Source organism: Vipera ursinii (genome assembly GCF_947247035.1).
Source record: "Vipera ursinii genome assembly, chromosome: 3".
Lineage (NCBI taxonomy): Eukaryota > Metazoa > Chordata > Lepidosauria > Squamata > Viperidae > Vipera > Vipera ursinii.
In genome coordinates this window covers 211,837,089-211,862,817 of record NC_139516.1, presented here as the reverse complement: position 1 = coordinate 211,862,817, position 25,729 = coordinate 211,837,089, and the positions used below count along the sequence as shown (strand labels likewise).

General features: G+C 55.6%; 1 protein-coding gene across 2 annotated transcripts; it reads left to right on the top strand.

The window, feature by feature from the left end:
- The first annotated feature begins 1,275 nt into the window (after window positions 1–1,275).
- Window positions 1,276–24,367, top strand: LOC310637468 (casein kinase II subunit alpha-like). 2 transcript variants are annotated; one of them, XM_083357910.1, is made up of 14 exons: window positions 1,276–1,445; window positions 2,711–2,918; window positions 11,535–11,670; window positions 12,830–12,941; window positions 13,966–14,067; window positions 15,044–15,094; window positions 15,806–15,865; window positions 18,639–18,722; window positions 19,869–19,979; window positions 21,317–21,418; window positions 22,654–22,754; window positions 22,842–22,990; window positions 23,239–23,328; window positions 23,867–24,367. In XM_083357910.1, the coding sequence occupies exons 3-14, from the start codon at window positions 11,570–11,572 to the stop codon at window positions 23,980–23,982; spliced, it is 1,179 nt and encodes a 392-aa protein (XP_083214036.1). In that variant the 5' UTR covers window positions 1,276–1,445; window positions 2,711–2,918; window positions 11,535–11,569; the 3' UTR covers window positions 23,983–24,367. The 2 variants fall into 2 exon arrangements, with proteins under 2 accessions (XP_083214036.1, XP_083214037.1); XM_083357911.1 differs by lacking the exon at window positions 1,276–1,445 and adding an exon at window positions 2,514–2,607.
- The last annotated feature ends 1,362 nt before the right edge of the window (window positions 24,368–25,729 follow it).

Here is a 25,729-nt window from a genome sequence, read left to right as displayed (position 1 = left end):
TTTAGGGAGCGAGCATAAGGTTGCTAAGACTGGAAAGCAACTTAATCAAAACTATCCAAAAAAACTGATAGTTTGATGGGCTGATTCATGAATCTCTTGGGTTCCTTTTTAGAATAGAAGAACTTTATTTTAGTCACTTTGAATGTACACTAATTGGCATACATTAAAATGAAATTTGGTTGCATTCAGCTTGCAAAGGGCCACCACCTCATTGGTGGTAGATCTGAAGGCAGAGAATCTGGTTCCTACAAACTTGGGAAAAGCTCCAGATGCCCCATGTGGAGTAGCCCCCCCCCCCCAAGGACCTAGGCTAGGGCAAATGACTGATTCTCCCCTCTCCCCCCCCCTGCCCATATCCCTTCATGCGTGGCTGCCTCACTGCCCAGCCCCCCTCAGCCCCTGGCGCTTCTTGTCCCCTTCCAGCTTCACCAGGAACAGAACAACAAAGCTGGAAGGGACTTTGGAGGTCTTCTAGTCCATCCCCCTGCTCAAGCAGGAGAGACCGGCTTAGACCATTTCCGTCAGGTAGCTGTCCGGTCTCTTCTTAAAAGCCTCCAGTGTTGGAGCACCCACGACTTCTGGTAGCAAGCTGTTCCGCTGGCTGATCGGTCTCCCATTCAGGAAGTTTCTCCTTAGTTCCAGGTTGCTTCTCTCCTTGATTAGTCTCCATATGTTGTTTCTTGTCCTGCCTTCAGGGGCTCTGGAGAATAGCTTGATGCCCTCTTCATTGGGGCAGCCCCTCAGATACTGGAAGACTGCAATCCTGTCCCCCCTCGTCCTTCTTTTCTCTAAACTGGCCAGACCCAGTTCCTGCAGCCGTTCTTCGTATGTTTTAGCCTCCAGGCCTTGGATCATCTTAGTTGCTCTTCTATGCACTTTTTCCAAACTCTCAACATCGTTTTTGTGATATGGTGACGAATATCGGCTGCAGTACTTCTTCCCGCGATCTTGATTCTACGCCTCTGTTTATGCAACCCAGGATCGCCTTCGCCTTTCTGGCTGCTGCTGCACACGGCTGGCTCAGTTTAAGGGATCGTCCACTGGGACTCGGGGACCGAGGGGCTCTTCCCTGGTTCCGCCGAGAGAAAGGACTACTCTCCCAGGTTGCAAACCGGCCGGACGCGCGGCCCCATCATCCCCAGCCGGCGCCGCTCCAGACTTTCGGCTGGACCGGCTGCAGCATCCGCCTCTATGGCGCATTCCACGGCCAAACCGCCTCGGCCGCTCTGTCCGCCCGCCGGTCCCGCGCTCTGTGGCCTGGAAGCGGAAGCTGCCCTCTGGCGGCCCGGCGGGGAAGCCGCCTCTTCCTGCCGCTCCCGCTCGCTCGCTCGCGCTCCTGCCGCCGCCGCCGCCGCCGCCATCTTGTCTCCCCCCGCGGAGCGGACCCGGAAGAGACCCGCCCGCTCCCCCCTTCCTCGTCGCCGCCTCCCGCGCGGCCCGGCGAGGTGAGGAGGGGCCGCGGGGGTGGGGAGGGGGAGGCCCGAGCCCCGGGAGGGGCGGGCGGGGGCTGCGGGGGGGGTCGGGAGGGGGTCCCCGAGGGTGGCGCCCCCCCGCAGCGATGGGCCGGGATGCGGGCGCCGCTTGGGGAAGGCCCCGGCCGTTGGGTTGGGGGGGTGGGCGAGGGGAGCCGCCTCCGGACTTTGAGGCCTCTGGGGGGGCGGGGAAGACGTCCCCCCCGCAGAGAGGGGGCTTTTTGGGCGGGGGAGGCGCGACCCCCGCCCTGCCCCCATAGCTATCCCCGGAGGCTTTGGGGTCGCTGATTTCTCGACACCCCCCCCCCCGGGGCTGTCGTTGGGGCAGAATGGAGGAGACCCCCCCCATCCACAAAGGGTCCCCAATAGAAGTCTTGGGTGGGGGCTTCTATTGGGGACCCTTCCTTCCATTCTTTCTCTCTCTCCTTCCTTCCTTCCTTTCTTTCTTTCTTTCTTTCTTTCTTTCTTTCTTTCTTTCTTTCTTTCTTTCTTTCTTTCTTTCTCTCCTTCCTTCCTACCCACCCTTTAATACTCTCTGAGCTTGGTTCTTTTCTTGCAGATGTTTCATTATCCAAACTAGGTAACATCATCGGGAAAAACCCCTCCCTTCTAGCACTGATGGTGTTACCTCCCAGAATCCCCCAACCAGCATGCTTAAAAGGTGGGGACTTCAAATCCCAGAATCCCCCACCCAGCACTAAGGAGTTCCTCCTCCTCCACAACCAACCCCCACTCCCTTCTAGCACTGATTATGTTACCTAGTTTGGGTGGTGAAACATCTAAAAGAAAATCACCAAGCTCAGAGAGCCCCAAGGACCCCCCCCCCCGTTTCACCCCCCCCATGCTACGAAGCCCCCCTGCTCTCTTTTCTAAACTAGCCAGTTTGGTTTGGGGATTCGGAGAAAGCTGACCGTTATTGTGTTCCATCCAGGTGTCTTCCCTGGGATTCGGGTTATTTGGAATTATCTCTCCGGCCTGGTTTTATCACTCACGGTTTTCCCCGCATAACTTTCTGGATTTATCTAGCTCCCGGGCCCTACTTAGAAGAAACTTTAGGATTCCTACAACCTCTTCTTAATCTTTGATAGCTACTTGAGAGTGATGTGTTCCATTTTTTCATCGTTACCCTAGCCGTGTAAGTTTTTGTGCAGACTATCCAGGAGAGAAGTGTTAAAAAACAGCAGTTTGGGGAAGGAGAGAACATGAAAATTACAGAAATTATTCCTTCTTTTTTTCAGGAACGGGGCGATGCTGTAATCGGATGCCTCTGTTTCTGCCCCCCTTGTGTCAGATGGAATCCGGCCGCTGACCGCGTGGGAGCAGCCCGCCACGCCTTCCTCCCCGACCCCCCCCTCCCCGCCTGGAATGCTGTATGTGCCTTGCTCGGCCTCTGGCAGGACAGCGGCCAGTGGCAGCTTTGGGGCTACCCATTAAAGCAGACTCCAGGTACCCGCTCACGTGAGGCCACCCCTCTTTCTTCCGTCAGATGTGGGGACCCTTGTTGGGGTGCGGATGTGAACTCGTTTGGGCAGGTAGTCCTCAACTTACGACCACAGTTGAGCTCAAAATTCACGTGACCGTACGAGACGTTTGTTAAGTGAGTTTGGCTCCATTTTACGACCTTTTTTGCCACGGTCGTTAAGTGAACCACTTCAGTTCTGAAGTTAGCAACACTGGCTTCCCCGCTGACGTTGCTTGTCAGAAGGTCACAAAGCGGATCACACGATCCCCGGACAGTGCAGCCGTCATAAACACGAAGCAGCCGCTAAGCATCTGAATTCTGATCACGTGACCGTGGGGGATACTGCAACGGTCGTAAGTGTGAAAAATGGTCATAAGTCCCTTTTTTGAGTGCCGCTGTAACGTTAGACGGTCACTAAATGAGCTGTTGTAAGTTGAGGACTAGCTGTATTCCATTTATTTTTATATCTTATGCATATTCCGGAAATGAATTTCTCTGGATGTTTATTGGGAAAGTGGGATGTAAGAATGCTTCCCAGGTCACGAATTCAGAAAGGAATGTTGACTCCATGTTGACTCTGGTGTATCCGTAGCCTTAATGCCCATCTGTGCCACAGCGTAGTCGTGCTTTCCGCTCCTCTCTGGCCTGGGTGTTCTTGAAGTGTTAGCACAGACACCCTGACTCTAAAGGCAGTTCAGCAGCACGACAGCCATTTACTCCGCAACAGGTTGGAATCTTAATAGTTGGGGACTTTTTGTGGGCTCTCAGTATTCGAAAGACAACTCGGTGCAAAATGCCCCTTTGGTTTTATTTCACTTTATTGTAGCACCTAGCTTTGATTTCCGATTCAAACCTCCTCAACCTAATATAATCAGGACCCTGCATACTGTTGCTCTCTCCCTTCGGTTCCCCTTTAAAGTTAAGCTTTAGATTTTGAAATTTTCTATTTTGAACTGTGCAGCCTAAAGTTTATCTAACCATATATGTTTTCAAACGTACATTTGCGTATGTGCCTCTCTGGGTTTCTAAATAACTATTGCTACATAGTGTAAAAAATACAGATTTTTAAAAAATTGCCAGCAGTTTCCGTCTCTCTGTCACTCTGGCTAATAAAACCTCTTATCTTCCCTCACCTTTCCCGGAGGCAATCTGTCATGGGCTGATCAGGCCCCGTAATTCCCCCTGCTGTTCAGGTCTTTACCAATCTTCCCCACCCTTGCCCTGTCCTTCTCTGCCCTCGGCCATTCTCCAACCAGCATGCCTTTTGCACCATCCACGATCGGTTGGCCAGCTAGCTTTTTAATCCAAGGCCAATCTTCAGTGGCCACAAATTTTGCAGATCAGTGTTGTTCAAATTTGGCAAGTCTAAAATATGTGGACTTCAACTCTCAAAATTCTTCTGCCAGCATGCTAAAATCCACACATTTTAAAGTTGCCAACTTAGAAAGATGCTGTTTCAGATCCGTGCTGGATGCCAGCTGTCAAGTTCTATGCCCCGGTCCTTCTTCCCAAAGTTAACAAAAGTTAAAAATTAACTTCTAACCCAAAGTTAAAACTCCCTCTGATACCATCCCAGGAGTTCTTCCCTATTATAAGGATTCAATTATCCTTGTGATGAAAGTCCTTGTTACAATTCAGAACTAATAGTGCTTCTCTTAGAGCAGGGGTCCCCAACTCCCGGTCCGTGGACCAGTACCAAGCTGCGGCATGCCAACAACCGGTCCACCCAAACAAGCAAAGCCCCATCCGTGGGAGGCAGGCAGCACACGAAACCAGGCCCCCTCCAGTCCACGGAAAATCCTCTCTCCACGCAACCGGTCCCTGTGCCCAAAAGGTTGGGGGCCTCTCTTAGAGTTACTACCAAATGATTGTTATGATGATGATGATGATGTTGGAAGGGACCTTGGAGGTCATCTAGTACAAGCCCCTGCTGAGGCAGGAAACCCTATACCATTTCAGACAGATGGCTGTCCAGTCTCTTCTTAAATGCTTCCAGTTGTGAAGCACCCACAACTTCTGTAGGCAACTTCCGTTCCACTGGTTAATTGTCCTCACTGTCAGGAAGTTTCTCCTTAGTTCCAGGTTGCTTCTCTCCTTGGTTAGTTTCCATCCGTTGCCTCTTGTCCTGCCTTCAAGTGCTTTGGAGAATAGCTTGACACCCCCCCCTCTTCTTTGGGGCAGCCCCACAAATATTAGAAGACTGCTGTCATGTCACCTCTCATCCTTCTTTTCATTAAACTAGAGATAATCATTTCCTGCAACCGTTCTTTATATATTTTAACCTCCAGTCCTCTTAAGCATCTCTGTTGCTCTTCTCTGCACTCAGAGTCTCCACATCTTTTTTACACTGTGGTGACCAAAACTGGATGCAGGACTCCAAGTGTGGCCTTACCAAGGCGTTTTTCATGCAGCTGTTTCACTACGCAACTAGTTAACATCATCAGTGATCCATCCTTCCTTCCTGCCTGCCTGCCTCTCTGTCCCTCCTCCCTCCCTCCCTCCCTCCCCAATGGAGAGATCTTAATCTGTCAAGGTGGCAGGAGAAAGTGACTGCCTCCATTCCCTTTGCGTTTGTCTCCTGGGCTCCACTCTGTCTTCTCATTGCTAGTTGGGCAGTTCTTGGAGCAGCAGAACCCAACCTCTCGGCCCATCCGGTAGGGCTGATTCTGCAGCCTCCCCTTCCCCTTTGGAAGGATCCACTACTACTTTTCACTCTTTGGGGGCAGATTTCTTTAGAGGACGGCTGTTCAACCGTGGCCGCTTTAAGATCTATGGACGTCAACTCCCAGAATTCCCCAGCCAGCTCAAATTGGCCAAGATTGGACACCCCGGGTTTAGAGGCTGGAAGGCCCTCTTTCTGGGGAATTGAAATTTAGAATTATTTGTAACGAGTATGGGATTGGATTTGATGGCCTACACATCTGCTTTCAAATTATGTATGAGAGCAGAGGTGCATTAGATTTAATTGCACAGAATCGTATCAAATTCATATCCTTGAGGCCTGGCCTATCACTCTCTGGTGGACAAGTTCAGAAGCACCAATCTGTGTCAGCGAGGAGGTGTTGTCTGTGATTCGGCCAGCGTAGGTGTTCGTGTTTCCATAGCTTTCTGCGGTTGCACTCTGATGAAATGCAGACACAAAGTTTTGGCCTAGGAAAGAAAAACAGGAACTTGGAAAAAACTTTGTGAAAGTTTTATTTCTTTTTTGCTCATGCTTTAAATTGATGCCCTTTGCATTTGTCTGCATGTATATACACGTGTACATGGGGGCTTTCTCTCCTGTGAGAATTCCTGACGCTGGAAACTTGCTTACCAAATGGAATTTAATCTTGAGATGCCAGATTCCTTTCCGGAGCACCAGCTGTGGCACAGGCTGTGAATGAATGTTTCTGGAGTGGGTTTTGCTCACTGCTGTGTCTGCAAGAATCGCCGCAACCGGGAAGGTGCCTCATTTGGTTCTGCTCCATCCGAGGAGTGGTGGAGAATTAGAATGAGAAGGGCAGGTTGAGCGGGCCTACGACGGCTCGCCGCGGGACAAATCCCCGCAAGACAGGAGCTCCACTGATATCGAGGGAGGAGTGGAATAGAATCGTTAAAAGAAAGTTTGGCAAGGAGGGACAGAATGAAATGTGAAAGACAAAGATTTAAATTATTTTTAAGTATGTTAAATAATTAAATTCTTGAGGGCGAAGGTTCGTTCTCCCAGCCGGTGGGCTGGTTTCCGAAAGTTTCGTTACCAGGCCGGGCAACCTCTTCAGCGGCGTTAACTTGTGGACTTCAACTCCCAGAATTCCTCGTCCAGACAGGCTGGCTGAGGGATTCTGGGAGTTGAAGTCCCCAAGTCTTAAAGTTGCCAAGGTTACAGAGAGACCCCTGGCATAGCTAGAGGGAGCCTTTGGGCTGGAGGGAAGCAACTCTCCGGCATTTCTCAGAAGGGGTTTCCTCGTTCTGCCGGCCGGCCTTGCTTCAAGGCTCCAGAATCCCGGGGCAGATCTTGGAAACTTGTGGACGGTCTTAACCTTCCGTTGATTGTTCCCCTCCGAGGCCCCTTTGTGCTTCACCTCCTTTCTGGGCCGGGCCTTTCGTGGGAGCCGAAGCCAAGGGGGGCAGAGGGCCACCCCAGCTGAGAAGGGGAGCCTCCGGTCTGGAATTCAGAATGACTTTGGCAGGCCGTTGGAAGCTGCAGTGCAGCCGCTTGGGGGGCATAGGCGGTCCTCGACTTACGAGCACCCGTGAGCCCCACATTTTTGTTGCTAAGCGAGACGGTGAGTTTTTCCCCGTTTTGCGACCTTTCTTACCACCGTTGTTAAGTGAATCACTGCAGCTGTTAAGTTAGTAACAGGGTTGTTGAGTAAATTCGGCTTCCCCACTGACTTCGCCAGTGGCGTGGCGACCGTCGTAAATACGAACCAGCCGTCAAGCGCCTGAATTTTGATCATGTGACCCTGGGGCAGGGCTAGGCCACCTTGGCTTTGCTGGCTCAGGAATTCTGGGAATTGAAGTCCCTGAGTCATAAAAGAGCCAAGGTGGCCTGCCTTGGGGGGGGGGAATGCAGCAGCCGTCGTAAGGGTGCCGCTGTAACTTTGAACGGCCACTAAATGGGCGGTTGCAAAGGGAGGGCTGCCTGTACTTAAAAGACCCGGGTTCAAACTCCCTTCTTGGTCTCGGGAAGACCCCTGGGAGACCCCAGGGCCAGGCTGGGAGGGGAACTCTTCCTGGCAGCTGGAGGGCTAGGTTGGCACGCCCCGACCGCCCGCTTTATTTATGTTGAGCTTTGGGGACATATTTGTTGTTGCAGTGTAGTTTTATTTTACTTTTTACGGAGGTGCGCCTCCCCCATTTTCGCAAGTTGCCCAGCTACACAAACGCGTAAACAGAGAGACGGAAGAGGCGAAGGCCGGCAAAGCCAGCCAGGGTTGGTTTTTTTAGCATGGGCTGGTATGACTTTGCCTGTCTTCCAGGCCTGGCCGTGTGCCAGGGAGTCCCCAGAGCCGGGCTGAAATCCAAGGCAGCCTCCCCTCGGTGGAGGTCATGGCCCGGTGCTCCAAGATGCGGATCTTGACGCCTTGGTTTGGCCTTGTAAAGGGGGCTGCAGGGGTCTTTCCTGGCTGAAAAGGACTCTGGCTGGCCAGGCCAGGCCTGTGGGTCCTTCTGCTGCCGCTGGGCACGGGGGGGGGGGGCTGTTCCCTCCACCCTTTTCTCTGGCCCACCCAAGGTGCCTTTCGGGCTTCCTCCGCCGTTGGCAGCGGCAGCCTCGGATTCTTGCCTCCCCTGCCTTGGGTTTGTGTCTGCGAAGTAGTGGAGAAAAAGACTTCCCTTGGATGCAGCTAACTGGGACCTCCGTAACTGGGAAGGGAAGATGGACTGGAGGGGGGGTTTCTTCAGAGAACAAGCCCTTCCAAATCCTTCCAGGGGTCCAAGGGGGAGGACCCCATTGGGGAAGGCCGGAGCTAGCCAGGCGGGTGAGCGAGGAGGCTCCCTGTCCCGTTTGCTGGGGACGGTGGCCGGGGGCTCCTCCTGCCTTGCTGGGGGGCTGCTTCCCGTTGGCCTTTTGCAGGCTCCGATGGAAGAAGGCCAGGAGGATCCACGTCTCCACGGCTGCCATTTCCCATTTTCTCTGGCTTGCATTTATGTTGAGCCCCGGAGCTGTGCAGAGCTGCCACGGTGGGGGCAGGGGGTCCTCTCCGGGGTTGTTGTTGTTCAGTGGCTAAGTCCCGGAGTTCGTTCAGATTTCCAATTCATCTGCACTTGTGTCGATGACACCCCCCCGTCTCGTCCTCCCCTCCTCGGCCCTCCCCTCCTCCTTTCCAGGCAGCAGTGGCCAAAGTATTTGAGCCAGGGCGCCTTGAGGAGGAGCTGGTGGAGACGCGGGGGCCTTTTTGGACAGGGAAGAGCACCAGCCAAGATCCAGGAACTGTACTGTTCCAGCACGCCCTGGTAGATACGCCCTTCATTGTCACGGCTCTTAGGACCTTCCAGAACGCTGTGCCCCAAATCCAGGCGTGTGGACATTTCCAAGGCCCCTTTTAGCTGGGAATTCAGCTCAGAAAAGGGTTAGGTGGACGCCAAGCGCTCAGTCCCAGCGGCCCTCGGCGGATCTCCCCAGCGCCTTCCTGTTGAAGGAACACCAGTGGGCACATGGGGGGGGGGTGTTGGGGGCGAGCAGGGGCGCCTTCCGGGATCTCAGCCCCAGAAAAAGCCCCTCGGCCACTTAGGCTTTGGCATCTCTACCCCCTCTTGAGTCCGCCAAGCCCCTCCTTTGGGCTGGGGGCTCCCAGAGGGGCTTTTCCCAAAAGGCAACTCGACTTTCTTGGGGGTTCCCCCCCCCCGTTTGAAAATGTTTCGCTTCTCATCCAAATTGTCCAGAACTAAATAAGCTTTTTGAAAGCGAAGCAAAACATTTCCAAAGGGGGGAAAAACCAAGCAAATCTAGTTGTCTTTTGGAAAAATGCACCTTTGGGAGAACCTGGGAATCTCCGTGCCCCCGGGCTGGGAATAGCTGCACGCAGGCTGGTTCTCTCGCTGCAGCCTTGTTGCGGCCGGGGCTGCGGCTGAAAGCTCCGTGCTGGGGCTCCTGGTTCCCCAAGGGCTCCTCGGCCCCTGCACCCCCCCCCCGGCCACAAAGGAGCTTCTCTTCTTGACTTAATGGGCCTCCGGCTGGAGAGTGGCTGCATGTCATACGAGGGGGAGGCTGTTGGATCATCCCTGCGGGCCTCTTGGGAAAGGGGCCAGGTGCTGCGGCTGCACAGCTGCCTTCTCTCCAGCCTGGGGGAAGAGTTGCTGCTGGATCTCAACAGAATAACAGAGTGGGAAGGGACCTTGGAGGTCATCTAGTCCAACCCCCTGCCCAAGCTGGAGACCCTATAACCGTTTCAGACAAACGGCTGTCCAATCTCTTCTTTAAAACCTCCAACGTTGGAGCAGTCACAGCTTTTGGAGGTCAGTCGTTCCCCTGGTTAATTGTTCTTAACTGTCAGGAAGTTTCTCCTTAGTTCCAGGTTGCTTCTCTCCTTGACTAGTTTCCATCCGTTGCTTCTCATCCGGCCTTCAGGGGCTTTGGAGAAGAGCTTGACTCCCTCTTCTTTGGGGCAGCCCCTGAGATACTGGAACACTACTATCCTGTCCCCCCTGGTCCTACTTTTCTTTAGCCTAGACCAGGCATGTCAAACTGCCGGCCAGCCGGGCGGATGCATCAGGACAAAACCGCGCCCTCCCCATTGCCAGCAATGGAGAAAAAGTCGCGATACGTCGCACGACGTCACGTGACGTCGCGAGTTTGACATGCCTAGTCTAGACCAGGGGTGGGGAACCTTGGCTCTTTTATTACTTGTGGACTTCAACTCCCAGAATTCCTGAGCCAAGGTTCCCCACCTCTGGTCTAGACATTCCCAATTCCTGTAATTTTTATAATAATAAAGTTGGAAGGGACCTTGTAGGTCATCTAGTCCAACCCCCTGCTCAGGCAGGAGACCCTATACCATTTCAGACAAATGGCTGTCCAGTCTCTTCTTAAAAACTTCCAGTGTTGGAGCCATTCACAGCTTCCGGAGGCAAGGAGTTCCACTGGTTAATTGTTCTCACTGTCAGGAAGTTTCTCCTTAGTTCCAGGTTGCTTCTCTCCTTGATTGGTTTCCATCCGTTGCTCCTTGTCTTTGCCTTCAGGCACTTTGGAGAAGAGCTTGACTCCCTCTTCTTTGGGGCAGCCCCTCAGATATTGGAAGGCTGCTATCATCCTGGTCCTTCTCTTTATTAAACTAGACATTCCCAATTCCAGCAGCCATTCCCTATATGTTTTACCGTCCAGTCCCCTGATCATCTTTGCTGCTCTTCTTTGCACTCTTTCCAGAGTCTCAATGTCTTTTTTACACCGTGGTGACCAAAGCTGGATGGGGTATGCCAGGTGTGGCCTCTTGTGAAGAGGAGTCACCAAGGAGAGCGACCAAAGAGAGGAACGGGCAGCCGGGCCCCATCTTGGAAGGGATGGGGAGGTGGGGGTGGTCCTCTGATCCTCCTTCCTGAAAGATGCGCTAAAGGATCTTCCCAAGAGAACAGCCAAGGCCGAAATCCCGGAGAGCTGCCCACAAAACTGATGTCCCAGTGCTTGCGCTGGACCGTTAAGTCCTACTCTCTTCCCTGACTTTCCCTTTCCAAGCAACCCCAAATCCGAGGGGAGTTTTGGCTTTCTCGGACCTCCGAGCAGTTGCCTCCCTTCTCAGGAAAGGCCGGTTCCTCCTCTTTCATCCCAGCTTTTGCAGGAAGGCCCAGGCCAATGTGCAGCTGGGTGCCGTCTGTGGTTCCCCTGGGCGTCTGGGGCAGTGTTTCCCCCATCTGAGCAAGTTTAAGAGGCGCGGACTTCAACTCCCAGAATTCCCCAGCCAGCGCATGCTGGCTGGGGAATTCTGGGAGTTGAAGTCCGCGCCTGTTAAACTTGCTCAGATGGGAGAAACACAGTTTTAGTGATCGCCTTCTTAGTCAAGCCTCTTCTGGGGCTTTTCTCCTAGCGACCCGAGGGTCCCTTTTCTCTCTTTGGGGAGGGGCAACGTTGCTCTGCCTTTTATTTTCTTTTGGTGGCAGCTGATTTATCCGCTTGCTTCTTCCAGAGCAACTGCGGTGCTGATCGCCACGCTGGGACAGCATGTCGGGCCCGGTACCAAGTCGAGCCAGAGTCTACACGGACGTCAACACCCAGAGGCCTCGCGAATATTGGGACTACGAGTCCCATGTGGTGGAGTGGGGGTAGGTGACGGTGGATTCTGCAGAAGGCTGGCAGACTGCTTCTCTCCCGCCCCCCATCCCCTTTTGGGACCCTGAAAAGGAACAAGCTTTTTCCTTGAGTTTGCGGTGGTTCGTTTGCCTGGCCTGCCTCTCGGGGGGGGGGCTTCAAAACCGGCCGAAAAAGTGGCAATCCGGAGAGGAAAGAAGGAGGCCGATCCCTCATAATTTGGGAGTCGGGAGACGGCCAGGCTGCCTTCATCAGAAGCCCCCTGAAATGGTCCTGTCTTTGCCACCCCGAAAACCTTCCCTGGCATGGCAAATAATTCTGGGCGTTTTGTCGATGCCGGTGGCGAAGGCTCATCTGTGGCCAGAGAAGCCCACGGGATTGGGGTGGGGGCTGGGGGGACAAGGTGGGTGGCACCCCCCCCAAGGGAGCCCATGGGGGTGCACAGGGCCTTGTCGGGAGATAGACAAGCCGCAAGGCCTCCCGAGTCCAGAGAGTGAGGGCCATCCGGGGCTCCTTAAAAAGCCTGCTGCTGCCGTTTGGCCACATTTCCAGTGCTTCTTATTTGGGGGAAGGAAAAAAAAAAGTTCACAATACAGGAAGTCCTCGACTTACGACCAAAACTGAGCCCAAGATTTCCGCCGCTAAGCAAGAGAGTCGTTTTGCCTCGTCTTACGACCTTTCTTGCTGCAGTTGTTAAGTGAACCGCTGCAGTTGTTCAGTCAGTGGCACGGCTGTCACGTGACTCCGGCTTCCCCGCTGACTTTGCTTGCCAAAAGGAGATCACGTGAGCCCGGGGGACGCTGCCACCGTCGTAAATACGAGCCAGTTGCCCAGCGGGCGAATTTTGATCATGTGACCCTGGGGGTGCTGCAGTGGCCGTAAGTGTGCAAAAAGTCCCTTTTTCAGTGCCGTCGTAGCCTTGAACGGTCACTAGCCGAACGGCTGTAAGTTGGGGACTACCTGCCCTTATGCAATAAAATACAGATATTTCATAGCCCAGCTAGGTAACAGCTTCAGTGCTAGAAGCGTTAAAAGAGTTAAAGGGGCAACCCCCCCTCCCTGGGCCAGCCCCGGGGCAGGGGGGCAGCCATGCCGGAGACCTTGCCTCCCACTCAGGGACCCCTCTGGCGGCTTAATTTCCTCCTCCCTCCCTCCCTCCCTTTATTTCAACAGTAACCAAGATGACTACCAACTTGTGCGGAAACTCGGTCGTGGCAAATACAGTGAAGTCTTCGAAGCCATCAACATCACCAACAACGAGAAAGTGGTGGTGAAAATCCTCAAGGTGTGCCAGTTGGCATCTTCCCGTTTGGGGGGGGGGGTCCAGGGCGGGGGCGGGGGGCGTCCCTTCGCCCGTTCCACGGGCAGGGTGGATCCAGGCCTCGAGTCTCACCTTCACTCCCAAATGGGGTGGATCATCACAGCACTGCTGCCAAGAACAGGACAGAACGACAGAGCCGGAAGGGACCTCGGAGGTCATCTAGTCCAGCTCCCTTCTCGGGCAGGAGGCCCTCTACTATTTCAGACCAGGGGCTGTCCAGTCTCTCCTTGGAAGCCTCCAGTGTTGGAGCAGCCACAACTTCTGAAGGCAACTTTTGTTCCACCGATGAATTGATCTGGGATTACAGAATGACAGAATAGGAGAGCTGGAGGGGACCTTGGAGGTCTACTAGTCCAACCCCCTGGTCAGGCACGAAACCCCCTCTACCGTATCCGTCTCTCCTTGGAAGCCTCCAGTGTTGGAGCAGCCACAGCCTGGAGCTTTTCAGGAAGAGGCTGGACAAACAAAAGCTACCGGAAGTGAGCGAAAGTTTCAAGCCAGCCTGGGGATCTGCTGCTAAAAGGCAGCCCGCCGGCCGGCTACATCTCGCGTAACGTTTTCCTGCTTGGGGTCTGGTTTAAGTGGCTTTGGATTGGTTTGGGAGTAGGTTTTAAGAGCAGGTGTAGTCGCGTGCCGGCCAGGGTCCGTTTTGCGTGAGGTGGGCAGACACGTAAATTTGCCAGATGAGTAAAACAGGTCTGCAGTGCCGTGACCTCCGGGCTCCCTCTGGTCAAGCTGGCTCCGCTCTGCCCGTTCCAGGGGCTGCAGAGCTGCTGCCCTGGGCTGGGGGGTGAAGTGTGAGTGAGAAAGGAAAGCAGGAGGGTGCAATCCCGGTCTCCCCCCCCCCAGTGCCTGGGCTGCAGTGTCTGAGCAGAGCCACATGCCCAGGGGGTGGGGGGTGGGGGGCAGTGTTCCCCGCCGGGCAGGTGAAGGCCGTTCCAGGCCGAGAGAGCCCCCAGCACTTACTGCACATGTTCTTTCTTTTCAGCCAGTAAAAAAAAAGAAAATAAAGCGTGAAATTAAAATCCTGGAAAACCTGCGTGGAGGACCTAACATCATCAACCTTCTAGACATCGTTAAGGACCCCGTGGTAAGCAGGGGGAGGCAGGTGCAGGTGACCCTAGGCCAGGGGTAGGCAACCTTGGCTCTTTTAGGACTCGTGGACTTCAACTCCCAGAATTCCTGAGCCAACAGGGCTCAGCATGGAAACCTCTCCCTTTTCCCTCAGCAGGGCTGGCTCAGGAATTCTGGGAGTTGAAGTCCACCAGTCCTAAAAGAGCCAAGGTTGCCTACCCCTGCCCTAGACCATTCCAGACCAACTTGCTTGGTCTGTTGTGGCTTGCTGGGCCTCTTCCTACTCCTAAGTCCTCGGCTTACGAGCACAACCGAGCCCCAAAATTTCTCGTGCTGAGCGAAACGGTCGTTAAGTGAGTTTTGCCCCATTTTATGACCGACCTTGCCACCGTTGCTGAGGGAATCGCAGTTCCCAAGTTAATAACACGGCGGTTGTATGAACCTGGCTTCCCCATGGTCAGGAGAGGATCATGTGAACACACACACACACACACACACACACACACACACACACACGGCACTGCGACCCTCCCCAGTCCCTGCCAGTGGCTGATCGTCTGAATTTTGATCACGTGACCAGTGGGGATGCTGCAACGGACGTAGGTGTGGAAGGTCGCAGGTCCCTTTCAGCGCCGTTGTAACTTCAAATGGTCACTACATGAACTGTTGTGAAGTCGAGGACTGCCTGTATAGGAGGGAGGGGGGAAGTGCTAAGGGACGCCATTCTCCTGCCTCTGGGTCAGGCCCCAGTTCTGACCCACGGCCACCGGGCCTTGGCTCGTCCCCCTCCCCCAGCCTCATTTCCGAGGCCCCCGAAGGGCGGTCCTGACCGTCGGTTTGGGCTCCAAGACTCAACCTGCCACCTCGCCTGGGCTGGGCTGCCCCGTAGAAGAGCCTCGATCACCCCAGTTGAGGAAGGGGTCAGTAAGGAGGGGGCACCGGCTCAGCCTCTTTTGCCTCTTTCTTCCCTGCTCTTCCGCCCGGCGCCGCAGTCTCGGACACCTGCCCTGGTTTTCGAACATGTCAACAACACGGACTTCAAGGTGAGGAAACGCCGGGGCGCCTGTGCGTCGCCGGCTCTGGGCACTGGACCTCAACTCCCAGGGTCGCCCAGCCAGACCGCCCTCCGGAGGCTGTCGCGGTTGAGAAAGGCCGGCCGGGAGTGGGGCTGGGAGCCGGTTCTGCCGCTTCGTTGTCTCCTGAGCTGGGAGGGCCGCAGGAGTCCTGGAGCTGGCCCAGATCCCACTCCCAACCGGCCACCCTGGTTTTGAACTGGCCTCCCTTTCCCTTTTCTCATCCGGTTCCCGTACTGGGTCTCGGGGCCGGCCGCGCAAGAGCAGAGCGAGGGGGGGAGCCAGAGGAGGCAGTCCTGGGCGGGAGGCCGGGGGGGGGGGGGAAAGAGAGACGGTGCCCTTAGCAGACCCCGGGGACCAAAGCAGGCCTGTTGGGGACTTCCTCTTGGTGATTCCTAGGCCTCCGAGGTCCCTTCCAGCCCTTGGAGTCTGTGGTTCCTGGCGCCCAGTGGGGGGAAAGTCCTCCAGGTTGGAGCTTTGCAGGTGCAGAAGCAGCTGGCTCTTGACCCCGAAAACCTCCTAGGAACCGTCCGAAAGCACCCCGGGTGGCTGGGGAGTTCTTCTGGCCCAGTTTTCACGCCGGGTGGCTCTTCGCATCGCCTTGCTATTGAAAGGGCCGTCCTGAGTCCGGAGAAGGTTTTGCTGACCCTCGTTCCCCTCCCCCTTCTCCTCCCCTTACAGCAGTTGTATCAGACGCTTTCAGATTTCGATATTCGGTTCTACATGTACGAAATCTTGAAGGTAAGAATCAGGCGGGCAGCTCCGTGGCGAAGTCTCCTCCTGGGGCGCAAGAGAGGCTGAGGGCTGGGGAGGAGGCCTGCCTTTCCTTACCCGGGCAGTCCAGATCCTCCTTCCCCCAGGAGTGCAAGGTTGGCTTGGGGAATAGCCGGGACGCCGGAGTTGGCCCCGTGGCCTCCATCGGGCCTGGTCCTGCATCCACAAAGAGGCCGGGAGCTCAACTAAGGAGAGCAGAGGACTCCTTAAAGGCCTCCTGTTCAGTCCTTGGCAGTGCCAGCTAAGGGGGGGTGGGGGGTGGGACAGGCTTGGAAGAGCTCTCTCCCCCCCCCCCAGAGGTGAGATGGTAGCTGCTAACCTTATCAGCCAGCTTGGTGTGTTTGCGACATCTGAGCTGTGTTGACAGTGGGTTTAACTGGGACAAAGGGACCTGTCAGTACAAGTGCAAAAGGCTAAAGCCAGTCAGCGCTGTGGTTAGGTCAGTGGATTCTAGCCCTAGAGCAGGAGGGGGGGTGGGGGGGTAGGGGAGGGAACCATGGTCCCTGGATGACTTGTGGAATTCAAGTGTCAGAATTCCTGAGCCGGCAGGGAGTTCTGAGCATGGCCGCCTCAGGAATTCTGGGAGTTGAAGTCCACAAGTCACCCAGCGGCCTTGGTCCCCCACCCCTGCCCTAGAGGCTCTTTCTCTCTTCCCTTCCCTTCCCAGCTTTCCCTGGGCAGTCATGCAATTTGGCTAAGATGGAGCTACTCTGGAAACTTGATTTTACTTGAATCTACACACACACACACACACAAGCTCCCTTGGGCAGCTGGTGTTTACTTGCGTGGCTGCTTGTGCTGCATTGAGGATGAAATCTACCTTCGGCCACCACCTGGGGTCCCCCAGCGGCTTTGCAGACTGGGCTGGGTCCTCCCAAATCCTCTGAAAAGTCTCGGGGGCTTCAGCTGCTTAAAAAAAAACTGTTAAAAGGTGAGCAGTTGTGTTTAAGGCAGATTGCTTTGTGAAGCTTTTTAAAAAGGAATTTGGCACAGGATGGAAGAACTTTTATTTAATAAATTAATATTCCACCCCACCCCCCACAATCTGGCTGAATGCAACTCCGGGCAACGTGCAACCAAGACTTAAAAACCACCTGTTAGCTTTTTAAAAATAACCTTTGAAATATAAATAAGAGCAACATTTCAGGAGAAGAGTCTCCCATCTAAACACAACGTAGCTCAGTGGCGCCCATCGAGGCTGCTGGAAAAGCCACACTTGGGGGGGCTTTCCGGAAGGCTAAATTTGCCCTTGGGGGAGAGGGGGAGGAAGCTTCAGAGGACCGCACCGTCCGGTCTGGCCAGGTGGATCTCTTCAGCAGACCGGACCCAGAACAGATTCCTCCTGCCAGAGCTGAGCAGAGGGGATCCCAGGGTAGATGCGGCCCCAGCCTGGCCTTCTCGCTGGAAGACGTGATCTTTCTGTCCCCGAGCTGTGATTGGTTCTCCTTTGGCAGGTTTCGTAGATCCCCTTGACAAGCCGGCTTAGGGATCCACTTGCCCTGTTCTAGGCCAGAGTCCCTCGCAAGCTTTCTGGCTTTGCTGACCGGGGTGGGGGGTGGGGGGGAGAGGGAACGGTTCCGTGTGGGTGGCAGGCAAGCGTGCACGCCCGAGCACAGTTCCGTTTGCGCAAGTGGCAGGCAAGCACGCCTGCCGCTAACGCAGATGGAGCACACACGCATGCGCTCTGCCGCTGCTCGTGCAAGTGGAGATTGCGCACGCACTCGCCCGCTGCTTCTGCGGCCTGGTTCCGAACAACCCGTGGCCCCAGGGCTGGGGACCCCGTCACAGGCTTTCTTGCTCGAACAGAGGAACGGATAGAAGACCTCCAAGGTCCCTCCCAACTCTGTTCCTCTGTTACGTATCTCTCCAGCCGTTCTGTTCTCTTGGGGACCAGCTCCCACCCTCTCCACCCGGCCTGGAGTCCTGAACCACAGCAGAAGGTGGGAACCGGCCTTTGCCGTGTCCCTGGACTGCTGCAGAAACCATCCCGGCTCTTAGGCTATGGTGCCGATAAAGGAGAATGTCTGTAGCTCAAGGGGTGCCTGGCGCCCTCTGAGCTGGGTGGTTTTCTTGCAGACGTTTTGTGACCCAACTAGGTAACATCATCAGTGCTAGAAGGGAGTGGGGGTTGCAAAGGGGAAGGGGAGGAGGAGGATTGTGGGGGTCTTGGGTGTCCTCCGAGTTTGCTTGTTTTCTTGCAGACGTTTCGTGACCCACGTAACATCAGTGCTAGAAGGGATGGGGAGTAACGGAGGGGGAGAGGAAGGAGGACTATAGAGCAGGGGTCCCCAACCTTGGCAACTTTAAGACCTGTGGACCTCATGGCTGGCTGGGGAATTCTGGGAGTTGAAGTCCACAGGTCTTAAAGTTGCCACGGCTGGGGGCCCCTGCTCTAGAGTCCTTGGTGTTCTTTGAGCTTGGCTGTTGTCTTGCAGATATTTCATGACCCAAACTAGTTGATCACTGATGCCGTTACCTACTTTGGGTCATAAAACATCTGCAGGAAAACCTCCCAGCTCAGAGAGCACCGAGGACCCCTCCTCTCGTTCCTCCTCTTTCCTCCCCTCCCCCTAGAGCAGGGTGAGCTTATCACCGCCCGAAGCCATGAGGCCCCTTGGCTGATGTCCCCCAGAAAGCCCCAGCGGCTCGGCCCGGCCATTGGCCCACCTGGCAGGTCTCAGGTTGCCTCTGGGTGTCCTCTGCTCCTCTACCCACTCTCTTCTCCCCCCAACCCTCACAGGCTCTGGATTACTGCCACAGCATGGGGGTCATGCACCGGGATGTCAAGCCACACAACGTGATGATCGACCACGAGCATCGGAAGGTGAGGCCGCTGCCTCGCAGGGGGCATCAGTTGTCTGCCCTGGTCAGAAGCAAGGCCCGAGAGGAGAGCGGTTCACGGGAGCCTGGGACAGACTGTGTCCCAAGAGTCACCCGGGGACGCCACTCCAGAGCTTCTTGAATCGTACCTCACATCTCTGGTAGCTGCTGGCTTTGGCCATCTCTGTGGCCTTGGTAGCTTGTGCCCTTGATGTGCTCCTGCATCTTCTGACTGCCCAAACCTTCGGTGGATCTGCAGCAGGGGTGGCCAACCTTGGCCACTTTAAGACTTGTGGACTTCAACTCCCAGAATTCCTCAGCCAGCTTAGCTGGCTGGGGGATTCTGGGAGTTGAAGTCCACAGGTTCTTAAAGTGACTTCAGTTAAATACCCTTGCATTAGACCATGTTGGCTGAGGAGCTCTGGGAGTCACAGTCCACAGGATCTTAAAGTGGCCACAATTGAACACCTTTGTGTTAGACCAGGGGTCTTCACACGTGGCCCTTTTCTGACTTGTGGACTTCAACTAGCTGAGGAATTCTGGGAGTTGAAGTCCACAAGTCAGAAAAGGGCCACGTGTGAAGCCCCTGTGTTAGACCATGCTGGCTGGGGGATCCTGGGAGTTGAAGTCCACAGAACATAAAAAGTGGCCACAGTTCAACACCTTTGGGTTAGACCAGGGGTGTCCAACTCGCCACGTCACGTGACGTACTGTGACTTTTCCCCCCCATTGCCGGCAATGGGGTGGGTGCGGCTTCCCTATGATGAAACTGGCCCGTGGGCCGGCGGTTTGACACCCCTGGGTTAGACCCTGTTGGCTGAGGCATTCTGGGAGTTGAAGTTCTCAGGTCTTAAAGTGGCCACGGTTGGAGACCCCTGATCTACAGTGATTCCTTTCTGAGGGGGGGAGCCTTCTGGGACTTCTTTCTCCTGAAGCAAAGAGCCCAGGCCTTCCCAATTCAGCTCCGTGCTTCCCAGTCCTGGACCAGGCTAGCCTCTGCTTCCAGATGCCGGTCCGTGTCTCCTCTGATCTTTGGAAAGGGACAAAAGAGTGGCCGGTTCCTCCCTAGAAAAATGGATTCGGTGCTCAGCAGCTTTTTTTTTTTTTAACATTTTTTCAACCCCTTCCCCAATTCTTCTGCCTGCTGCAGCTGCGCCTGATCGACTGGGGACTGGCAGAATTCTACCACCCGGGACAAGAATATAACGTCAGAGTGGCTTCCCGGTACTTCAAGGGACCGGAGCTTTTGGTGGATTACCAGGTAAGATGGCAGCACAGAAGGGGGCCTGCCTTTGGGGGGAGGAACCAGGCAGGAACTGCCCCTTCCTCACCAGAGGTCGAAACCGAGTGGCCAGGAGTGCAGCCGAGGTGGGGGACCGGTGCAGCCTCAGCTCTGCTCTTCCACCCCTCCCACCCCCCTCCCACCCATTGTTCCCAGTCGTTCCAGTCCGTCGATGGGTTGGGAAAGACCTTCAGCCACTGGGCCACCTCAGATGCCCAAGAAGTGTTAGTACCACTTTATAATATCTTGGAAAGGCCACCCTTGGAATCCTGCATCCAGTTTTGGTCGCCATGGTATAAAAAAAGGATGTTGAGGCTTTGGAAAGAGTGCAGAGAAGAGCAACAAAGCTGATCAGGGGACTGGAGGCTAAAACATACAAAGAACGGTTGCAGGAGCTGGGGATGTCTAGGCCAGGGGTAGGCAACCGTGGCTCTTTTATGACTGGTGGACTTCAACTCCCAGAATTCCTCAGCCAGTACGGCTCAGCTTGGAAACCTCTCCCTTTCCCCTCAGCGTGGCTGGCTCAGGAATTCTGGGAGTCATAAAGTGGCCTAGGCCAGGGGTAGGCCACCTTGGCTCTTTTATGACTCCTGGACTTCAACTCCCAGAATTCCTCAGCCAGCACAGCTCAGCTTGGAAACCTCTCCCTTTCCCCTCAGCATGGCTGGCTCAGGAATTCTGGGAGTTGAAGTCCATAAAAGGGCCAAGGTAGCCTACCCCTGGGCTAGTCCAATGAAAAGAAGGAGTAGGGGGGGACAGGAGAGCAGTCTTCCAATACCTGAGGGGGTCTCTCAGAGAATAGGAGAGAAGCAACCTGGGACTGAGGAGAAATTTCCCGATTGGGAGAAAATTAACCAGTGGAACAATTTGCCTCCAGAAGTCACGGGTGCTCCAACACTGGAAGTTTTTTAAGAACAGATTGTCCGGAATCCTAGTATAGGGTCTCCTGCTTGAGCAGAGGGTTGGACTAGAAGACCTCCAAGGGCCCTTGCAGCTCTCTTATTCTTCCATGAGAAGAAGAATCCATCAGGCCCGAGTCTCTTGAAGAGAGGGAACTTTCTGCAGAAGCTTCTCAGCTAGCAGAAGGAATTTCCTTCAGGACTCCAGGGCCTTTTTTGGCATATCTGCAAGAAGGCCGTCCTGGCAGGGCTGGTGGAAATAAACTAGGCCCCTGAGAATCCGGAGGGGGTGGGGCGCTACCTGAAGGTCAGGTGTCCGCCGCCCTCTGCCTGGGCTGCCGAGTGGGGGGGAGCCGTGTGGGTCTGCCTGCCTTGCTCCTGCCCCATGGCCCCCCCCTCGCCCTGCTCTCCCTGCAGATGTACGACTACAGCCTGGACATGTGGAGCCTGGGCTGCATGCTAGCCAGCATGGTCTTCCGCAAGGAGCCCTTCTTCCACGGGCATGACAACTACGACCAGGTGAGGCCCACCCCCCCGAGGCCAGCCTCGCCCCTCGCCCCCTCTTCCCTGATCTGCTCCGCTCACCCCCCAGACTGCCCTGTGCCCTCCTCCCGCCTTCACAGTCACACCTACAGGAGACCGGAGCTGGGAGGGGTGTGTGTGTGTGGGAGGAAGGTGGGGGAGGAGGAGGCCCTGAACAGGAGCCCGGGGGTCGCCCTTCACGGGCACAGAAACCGGAGGGTCCGTGGAAAATTCTCCGTCATCCGTGGGCTGTGGTTGCCCCAAAGGGGTTTTTTTTCCCCAAAAGCCAACTGGACTTTCTTGCTTCTCTTTTTTTTTTTGTTTTGCTTTGAAATCGTTTTGCTTCTCATCCCAGAACCGAAGAAGCTTCTGGGATGAGAAGCGAAACGTTTTCAAGGGAAAATGGCTTCCCCCATCGACTTGGCTTGTCAGAAGGTTGCAAAGGGGGATCACCTGGCCCCAGGACGCTGCAACCGTCACAGATATGATGAACCAGATGCCAAGGGTTCACATTTTGATCACGTGACCCCGGGGATGCTGCAACCATGGTTGTTAAATGTGAGAAACTCTCATGGGCCACTTTTCGCCGGTGTTGTTGTAAGTTAGAATGGACACTAAGCCAGTGACTGTAAGTCAAGGGCTACGTGTGCTATAGAAGGCCACCGGTGGGGCCCAGGAAGAGAGCCTTTTCTTCGGGGGGCCCACCCTGCGTAACATCGGACCCTCCCCCTCGAATTAGATGGGCCGATTTAACTCTACCAGCCTTAAAGGGGCGGTTTTGCCACCGGATTTGGAAATCTGGATATGTGGTAGAGCGATTTCGTTGATAGCTGTTGGTGTTCTTTTTGTACGCTTGGCTGCTGATTGTGTGTTGCGTGGTGTTTGTGCAGTTCTGCTACGCTTGCGCTGTCCTTCGCTTTTTACATTGTTTTAAATGGCCGTAAGCAGAGTCATATGGTCGAGGCAGGTGGGCTAGGCACATTGAACGTTTATTTCTCCCCTCATTTATTGCCGCATTTGCTGTAAAACAGGGGTCTTCAGACTTGGCCCTTGGATGACTTGTGGACTTCAACTCCCAGAATCCCTCAGCCTGGCTGAGGAATTCTGGGAGTTGAAGTCCACAAGTCATCGAAAGGTCAGGTTTGAAGACCCCTGCTATAAAATGTCCTTCTCTGTCCTTGGCGCTGCCCGGCGGTGACCGGCCCCCTTCCCACTTCTGGGTCTTTCCCCAGTTGGTGCGGATCGCCAAGGTGTTGGGCACCGAGGATCTCTACGACTACATCGACAAGTATAACGTGGAACTGGACCCCCGCTTCAACGACATCCTGGGCAGGTGGGTGAGCAGGGCCCCCTCCCCCTTTGGCGGGCCGCGGGCTGTGAAGGACAGCACTGGGAACCTTCCCCCTTTCCTCCGGGGCAGGCATTCCCGGAAGCGATGGGAGCGCTTTGTGCACAGCGAGAACCAGCACCTGGTCAGCACCGAGGCCCTGGACTTCCTGGACAAGCTGCTGCGCTACGACCACCAGACTCGGCTGACGGCCCGCGAGGCCATGGAGCACCCCTACTTCTGTGGGTAGCCGCGTCAGGGTTCCCCCGCGTACCCCATCCCCCTTGGACGGAGCTCTGTCGGCCGACTCTCCCTCTTTTCAGGGCCTTCTTGGGGGCAGCCCCCCCCCCGTCCAGCCCTTCTCTCTCAAGGCTGTGCCTGCCCTCCCTCCCCTCCCTCTGCGCTGCCATCCTGCCAGGACTGGGTGCTGAGGGGGCAGGGGGTGGAGGGAGCCTCACTGCCGCTTCTGCCCTTCTCTCTCCCGGTACAGATCCGATCGTGAAGGACCCGGCCAGGCTGGCCTCCTCCACTGTCCTCTCGTCGGCTAACACACCTGTCAGCTCCTCCAGCATGTTGGCAGGTAGGCATCTGGGCCTCAGCCGGGTGGGCCGGGGTGTGCCAGCCGCAGCGCTGGGTGAGTTGCCTTCCCAGGTAGCATCCTTGACCCCTCCTCAGTCAGAATAGAGCTGGAAGGGGCCTTGGAGGTCTTCTAGTCCAGCCCTCTGCTCAGGCAGGAGACCCTCTGCCATTTCAGACAGGTGAATGTCCAGCCTCTTCTTAAAAATCCTGCGGTGTGGAAGCAACCATGATTTCTGGAGGCAACGTCTGTTCCACCGATTAATTGTCCTCACTGTCAGCAAGTTTCTCCTTAGTTCCGGGTTGCTTCTCTCCTTGGTTACTTCCCACTCGTTGTTTCTCATCCTGCCTTCAGGCGCTTTGGAGAATAGCTTGACCCCCCCCTCCTCTTCTTTGGGGCAGCCCCTCCAATACTGGAATGCTGCTCTCTCGTCCCCCCAAGTCCTCCTTTCCTCTGGACTGGCCAGCCCCACTTCCTGCAACCGTTCTTCCCGTGTTTTTGTCCCCTGGCCTTCCTTTTCCTTCCTTTTCCCCACCTGCAGGCATCGCCTCCATGTCAGCCGCCCAGCCGATCGGCAGCTTGGCCGCCTCCCCCGTCATCTCCTCTCCGAATGCGCTGGGCTCGCCAGTCCCCGCAGCCGCCGGAGCTCAGCCGTGACCGCCAGGCAGCCACTCTGGCTTCGAGGCCCACCAAGCCCGCAGCCGTGCCCTCCTCCTCCTCAGCCCACCTGTCCTCCTCTGCGTGGCGCTGCCGACGCCCGGGGCGGGCAGGAGGACGGCCCGAGGCAAGGCAGGGGGGACCCTGCCTCTGGAACCCCCTTTTTTTTGTTTCTTTGTTTCTGTTGAGTGTGTCGAGGAGCCGAGTCCAGGCTGCCGCCTCCACCTCCCAGCAAGGCAGACTCTCGTTCCGGGCAGAGGCTTCTCCTGTGTGGGGGGTGTCGAGTCCCTCCGGCTGCATTCTTCCCATGAGGGTCGTGGTTAGTGATGCAACTACAGTGTAGACACCTGAACGGAGAATAAAATTTATTTTCTATGTCCCTAAAGGGGCAGGTGTTGGGCCCTGCTTCTTCCTGATGGAGAGAGAGAAGGGGGGGGGGACGCCAGGGCACAGGGGTCTCCAGACCGTGGCGGCCTCTTTTAAGACCGTTGGGCTTCGGCTCCCACAATTCCTCAGCTGGCTCTGTGGAAGGCCACCAGTCTTAAAAGGGGCCACGGTTGGAGACCCTCGCCCGTAGCAGACAGGGAGGGACGCTTGGAGGGTTTTGTGGGGGGGGTCTCAAGGCAAGGGTGCTCAAGGTGGAAGACACACATCCTGGAATTCGGCCCTGCGTCCCATTTCCAGGCCTGGTCTCAGGTCGCTGCAGCTTGGGCACAGGGCAGGAAGGCCCCTTTGTTTTGCTTGGGGGGGGGGCGCTCGGGGGACCTTCCGCAGCACAGGTGGGGCTGGCTGAGCCCTTCCCACAAACGAGACCTGGGGAGGAAGGGAAGGAGGCGCCCCCTTCCCGGTCCTTCAGCTGCAAGCCGCTGCAAGAGGGTGAATTGAACGGGTGCCCGGCCGTGGGGGGGTGTCCATGGGGGCACCAGCACTGCAGTTCCAGAGGTCATAAACTTGGGGAGCAACACAGACCTCCCCCCCTTCCCGTGGCCTTGGCACGGCCGAGCCTGCAGTCGGCCCCTCTCAGGAGTGGGGCAGAGAATGATGCTGCTGTTGGGAAAGCTGCTCCCCACGGTGGGTGTTTTCCTACAGACCGCGCGCAGGTAGTCCTCTACATACGACCACAATTGGGCCGCAAATTGATGTCGCTAAGCGAGAGAGTTGTTAAGTGAGCTTTGCCCCATTTGACCTTCCTTGCCACCGTCGTTAAGTGAATCGCTGCGGTTGTTAAGGTTGCCAAGTGGATCTGGCTTCCCCATCGACTTCGCTTGGCAGAAGGTCGCTGAAAGGGGATCACGTGACCCTGGGACGCTGCGACGGTCGTAACTGTGAGTCAGTTGCCAAGTGGCTGAATTTTGACCACGTGACCCTGGGGTGCTGCAGTGGTCGCAAGTGTGTGAAAAACTCTTTCCCGTGCTGTTGCAACTTGGAACAGTCACTAAACGAATGCTTGTAAGTTGAGGACTATTTGATAGTCACAAAAGCTCGTCCAGCCCTCCTCCTCGGCTCTTACTTGTATTTGCTTGTATTTTACTGTTGTTAGCCGCCCTGAGTCCTTCGGGAGATAGGGCGGCATATAAGTCCCATTAAATAAATAAATAAATAAAATCTTACAGTGGCAGGAAACCCCCCCCCCACACACACACATACACACTTGTTCTCCCCCCCCCGTCCGAACCTTCCATCAGTTGCATAACAGGAGGCCGTCCTCAGGACCCCGCCCGACACCCCAGCCCAGAAGCCCTCCTAG

Bases quoted from the DNA above. Each gene is read 5' to 3' on its own strand.
- LOC310637468 (XM_083357910.1), top strand. From the start codon at position 11,570: ATGTCGGGCCCGGTACCAAGTCGAGCCAGAGTCTACACGGACGTCAAC. The intron at 11,671-12,829 runs GTAGGTGACGGT...TTATTTCAACAG, and splicing joins TCCCATGTGGTGGAGTGGGG to TAACCAAGATGACTACCAAC. The intron at 21,419-22,653 runs GTGAGGCCCACC...GTCTTTCCCCAG, and splicing joins GGCATGACAACTACGACCAG to TTGGTGCGGATCGCCAAGGT.